Here is a 6000-nt window from a genome sequence, read left to right as displayed (position 1 = left end):
CTTTGTTGCAGAGAGTACACACGAAAGGACGAATACCATCATGAATTCGTAAATGCACAGTCAAACTACTTTTTTGTGTGAATGCTTTGTTGCAGTGAGCACACACAAAAGAACGAACACACACAAAAGGACGAATACCATCATGTATGGATAAGTGATTACTTAAATGACTTTTGCGTGTGAATGCTTTGTTGCAGTGAGTACACATAAAAGGACGAATACCATCATGTAGTCGTAAGTGACCAGTTAAGTGACTTTTGCGTGTGAATGCTTTGTTGCAGAGATTACACACAAAGGGACGAATACCATCATGCAGGCGTACATGAGCAGTTAAGTGACTTTCGTGTGTGAATGCTTTGTTGCAGAGAGTACACACAAAAGGTCGAATACCTTCATGTATGGCTAAGTGATTAGTTAAGTGACTTTTTCGTGGGAATGCTTTGTTGCAATGAGGGCACACGAAGGACCGAATACCATCATGTAGGCGTAAGTGAGCAGTTACGTGACTTTTACATGTGAATGCTTTGTTGCAGAGAGTACACACAAAAGGACGAATACCATCATGAATTCGTAAATGCACAGTCAAATTACGTTTGTGTGTGAATGCTTTGTTGCAGTGAGTGCACACAAAACGACGAAAATCATCATGTATGGATAAGTGATTAGTTAAGCGACTTTGGCGTGTGAATGCTTTGTTGCAGTGAGTACACACGAAAGACCGAATACCATCATTTTAGGCATAAGTGAGCAGTTAAGTGACTTTTGCATGTGAATGCTTTGCTGCAGAGAGTACACACAAAAGGACGAATACTATCATGTAGGCGTAAGTGAACACTTAAGTGACTTTTGCATGTGAATGCTTTGCTGCAGTGAGTACACACGAAAGGACGAATACCATCATGTAGGCGTAAGTGACCAGTTAAGTGACTTTTGCGTGTGAATGCTTTGTTGCAGAGATTACACACAAAGGGACGAATACCATCATGTAGGCGTACGTGAGCAGTTAAGTGACTTTTGTGTTTGAATGCTTTGTTGCAGAGAGTACACACAAAAGGTTGAATACCATCATGTATCGATAAGTGATTAGTTAAGCGACTTTTGCGTGTGAATGCTTTGTTGCAGTGAGTGCACACGAAAGGCCGAATACCATCATGTAGGCATAAGTGAGCAGTTAAGTGACTTTTGCATGTGAATGCTTTGCTGCATAGAGTACACACGAAAGGACGAATACCATCATGTAGGCGTAAGTGAACACTTAAGTGACTTTTGCATGTGAATGCTTTGCTGCAGTGAGTACACACGAAAGGACGAATACCATCATGTAGGCGTAAGTGACCAGTTAAGTGACTTTTGCGTGTGAATGCTTTGTTGCAGAGATTACACACAAAGGGACGAATACCATCATGTAGGCGTACGTGAGCAGTTAAGTGACTTTGGTGTGTGAATGCTTTTTGTAGAGAGTACACACAAAAGGTCGAATACCATCATGTATGGATAAGTGATTAGTTAAGCGACTTTTGCGTGTGAATGCTTTGTTGCAGTGAGTGCACACGAAAGGCCGAATACCATCATGTAGGCATAAGTGAGCAGTTAAGTGACTTTTGCATGTGAATGCTTTGCTGCATAGAGTACACACGAAAGGACGAATACCATCATGTAGGCGTAAGTGAACACTTAAGTGACTTTTGCATGTGAATGCTTTGCTGCAGTGAGTACACACGAAAGGACGAATACCATCATGTAGGCGTAAGTGACCAGTTAAGCGACTTTTGCATGTGAATGCTTTGCTGCAGAGAGTACACACGAAAGGACGAATACCATCATGTAGGCGTAAGTGAACACTTAAGGTACTTTTGCATTTGAATGCTTTGTTGCAGTGAGCACACACAAAAGGACGAATACCTTCATGTCGGCGTAAGTGAGCAGTTAAGTCACTTTTGCATTTGAATGCTTTGTTGCAGAGAGTACACACGAAAGGACGAATACCATCATGAATTCGTAAATGCACAGTCAAACTACTTTTTTGTGTGAATGCTTTGTTGCAGTGAGCACACACAAAAGAACGAACACACACAAAAGGACGAATACCATCATGTATGGATAAGTGATTACTTAAATGACTTTTGCGTGTGAATGCTTTGTTGCAGTGAGTACACATAAAAGGACGAATACCATCATGTAGTCGTAAGTGACCAGTTAAGTGACTTTTGCGTGTGAATGCTTTGTTGCAGAGATTACACACAAAGGGACGAATACCATCATGCAGGCGTACATGAGCAGTTAAGTGACTTTCGTGTGTGAATGCTTTGTTGCAGAGAGTACACACAAAAGGTCGAATACCTTCATGTATGGCTAAGTGATTAGTTAAGTGACTTTTTCGTGGGAATGCTTTGTTGCAGTGAGTGCAGACGAAAGGCCGAATACCATCATGTAGGCGTACGTGAGCAGTTAATTGACTTTTGTATGTGAATGCTTTGTTGCAGTGAGTACACACAAAAGGACGAATACCATTATGAATTCGTAAATGTTCAGTCAAACTATATTTTTTTATGTATGCTTTGTCACAGTGAGTACACACAAAAGGATGAATACCATCATGTAGGCGTAAGTGAGCAGTTAAGTCACCTTTGCGTGAGAATGCTTTGTTGCAGTGAGTACATACAAAATGTCGAATACCATCATGTAGGTGTAATTTCGGATTGAACACTCCATTCCATGGTTTATTTTTTAAAGGATCAATATCCTCATGAATTTTGAAATGTTTGATCAAGAGAGATTTTTGAGGGAAGGAATTATTGCAACTGTTACATTCAAATAAACTAATATCTTCATGGTTTCGAAAATTGCTGTTCGAGTGTTTTATCTCCATGAAGGCATTGTCTGCATTGGATGCTGAATCATCATTGTATTTTTTCAAATGCGTAGAATTTACTATACTTTCCTTTGAATCAATTACTTCATGATCATTTACTTCCACAGCTACAGGATAGGCATCTACGTCTCCCTCTAGACTCCTCAAATCACCAGGATCTACTGTAAACTCCTTCTTGTCAAAATCGCTGGAATGTAAAAGATTAATTTCTCTATCAATTTTCTTAATTTTACTGACTTTGTAATGTACACTGAATAACATTTTAAAGCATAGTCTCACATTAAAATTAAAGCTTAGTCCGAATATTTATGTGTATAAAATAAAGGGAAAAAATTATATGTGGAATGCAGAAATTGTTAGTGCCAGAAATATACTTCTTCGCGTCAAAATATTGATTTGCAAATAGATACAAGTAATGTCACGAAATGAGCATGAAATATGCATTTTCACACAAAACATGGTAGGAAAATGCACCTCACACCTTTCAAAAACATGAAATATGACCATTAAGCAGCTTATTTTCTCACGATATGTGTTTCCGTCAAAAACGAAGTATGTATGCCTCTCATAATACTAGGGTTATTTTTTTAAAGTAAGGTCAGTTTTGCAATAGAAACGAAGTAATTTTTTTTTTAAAAAAAACATTTATTTTCTGAATTTACATACACTTCTCTATTTTTCTACACAATTTCCTTGCCGGTTTAAACATTTATCGTAACGAACTATGACTTTTTGGATACCCTCCTCATAGAACTCTGCCGCATGTGATGATAGCTAGCTACTCACAGTAGTTTTCACTTCTTCGTTAGTGTCTAAATGCTTGTTGCCCAGAAAGGTCTTCAGATGGTGTAACAGGTGGTAGTCACTAGGTGCAAGGTCTTTTTGTGAGTACTGTTTGAAATTGCACGTGAGCATCGGAATAATTACGTAGGCTCTAGGCATTCTTTGAGCAGCATCATGGCAACTGTCTTTGGGACAGGCAGGGTGTCTTGTTAGTGGACTTTTTGCTGCAAAGAACAACAATTAACTCAGCTTCTGAGTAACTGGCTATCATCACAGGTGGCAGAGTTATATGAGGAGGGTATCTAAAAAGTCGTAGTTTGTTACGATAAATGTTTAAAATGGCAACAAAATTATGTAGGAAAATAGAGAAGTGTATGCAAATTCAGAAAATAAATGGTATCTTGAAAAACATTTACTTACTTTGTTTTTATTGCAAAACGGATCTTACTTAAAAAATAACCCGATTATTGCATTAACAATAAAAAACTGTGCAGAAGGAGAATTCCTCAAAGGAAGCCTCATGTTAAATTTTACATTGTTTCATTAACTTTGTGATTATCAATAGTCTATATTTAGCTCACTAACAATAAAAAAATATATTAAAAAAAAATATTCAAAGGTGGAAGGAGATAGTGGGATTTGAACCCATGCCCTTCCATCCTTGGTGAAAAACATGGGATAAGGATACCAGCATATTACTAACTGCTCTGTAATGTCTCATGGGCCAGAAACCTTTAAAAATATGTCACTGTTTGTGAAAACATCCAGCTGGATGTCTTCCAAACACAATTCACTATATATTGTGGAAAGAATGAATTATTGACAGCTGTTCAATATTTTGCAGGTTAATGCAAATCAAATGGAACCTAAACTTAACAGAAATTTACCTCTTTCTGTTCAAATTGACAGTGATTTTCTTCTCGTGAGCAGAACCCAATTCAGGGTTTCAAGCATAATCACTGTATTAGCACATTGAGGCAATTCTCCAACCTATGTTAAGGATAACGGATCTCTAATGTCAGCCTTAAATCTAAATGCACTCCTTGGCTTCATTAAAATACTTAACAGCGTGTTATGTTGTAAATACGGAGAAACTAGTACTCACTTTTATTTGCGAAGCTGTTTTTTCATTTTTGATTAATTTCAGTGGCCACGGCCATCATCCTTGTAGGAACTTGCTGCACTGTTGCTTGGCGCACGCCAACAGTACAGCAAGTTCCGAGGATGGTGGCAGTGGCCACTGAATATTTATATACTACCACGTCTCTCTTTTCCCAATTATGAAGTGTTATGTTGTGTTGGAAATAAGATGGCGGAATTTCATATGCCAGCTGTTGTGTTGAAAGGTTATCCCAAACGAATTTGAACAGATACGTTTGCATACCATCGCAAAATGTGGACAAGTTCAATTTATTTCTAGAGCAAAAATATTTTTGCTCTTTCGTATTTCATACTAAAAATTCATTCTGAAGTTAAATTTCATGCAAATCAAATTATGCTAAATGAGAAATCTGTAACAATGTTCTTTTTAAATTGATTGAATTGGTTTATTTTACATCCCTTTTGTGCCACTTTTGGCTAATTTGTGAAGATGGGGATGAGTGATGATATGATGAAACTGATGAGTGGACACTCAAAAACATCCATGCCCAGGCCAGGATTCGAACCTGGGAACTTAAGCATGGTTGGCTGCACTTTTTAAAATTTTGTCAATAATGGCATCATTATTCAAATTTTATTAATTTTGCCTGTAGGTGAAAACTATATGCCCATATTACATGAACAGGTACCTCGATTTTTGTGTAAAAACAGCACGTTAATCTACCACCATCAATGCACTTAACCACAGTTCACAATGTTCTTTAATATTTTCGCGACTACTGTACCAAATATCATAACAATTTTCTGATACAAAGAAATGTTACAAGGAAAAGAATCAGACGTTGCAGCAAAAACTCCATTTACTTCCATTATAAGCAGACGAATGCCATGCACCTGTATCAACACCAGCGCCTCTAGCAGTATCCTTTCTGAGTGGAATCTGCCAGAGGGGCCAGAACCGTCCGTTTTCCACACTACATTATTCAAGGCACTGTAGCTTCGGCAATTTCATTATTGCTTAAGAGAGGTTTATTTAAGTAAGTAGTGGGGTGAGGTGGTGCTTTCTTTCTGTTGCTTTTGACAAAAGACCACAAGTGTCGGGGATCGTGTTGTATATTTAGTTCACAGTTCAATAAATGCTTACGATATGATTCGCTAATGCATTTTTTGAGTTTATTTCGCAATTCTTTGAACTTGGTTTTGTGAAAGGACGCGTTGCCTTTCTGCTGTTTCGATTTTCAGTG

At 37.8% G+C, this 6000-nt stretch overlaps 1 protein-coding gene across 1 annotated transcript in view; it reads right to left on the bottom strand.

Annotated features, from left to right (window-relative positions):
* Window positions 1–751: 751 nt before the first annotated feature.
* Window positions 752–6000, bottom strand: part of LOC145991698 (uncharacterized) — a 71226-nt gene continuing 65977 nt past the window's right edge. Inside the window, exons 4-5 of the mRNA XM_083127756.1 lie at window positions 1735–3059; window positions 752–780 (exon numbers count right to left, since the gene is read on the bottom strand). Coding sequence (XP_082983882.1) covers window positions 752–780; window positions 1735–3059 — 1354 coding nt within the window. The remainder of the gene's footprint in view (window positions 781–1734; window positions 3060–6000) is intronic.

The sequence above is a fragment of the Lepisma saccharinum genome, chromosome 8 (assembly GCF_977018435.1).
Source record: "Lepisma saccharinum chromosome 8, izLepSacc3.1, whole genome shotgun sequence".
Taxonomy (NCBI): Eukaryota; Metazoa; Arthropoda; class Insecta; order Zygentoma; family Lepismatidae; genus Lepisma; species Lepisma saccharinum.
Note: the sequence above shows the minus strand (reverse complement) of the source record. Positions and strands in the feature narration are given on the sequence as shown.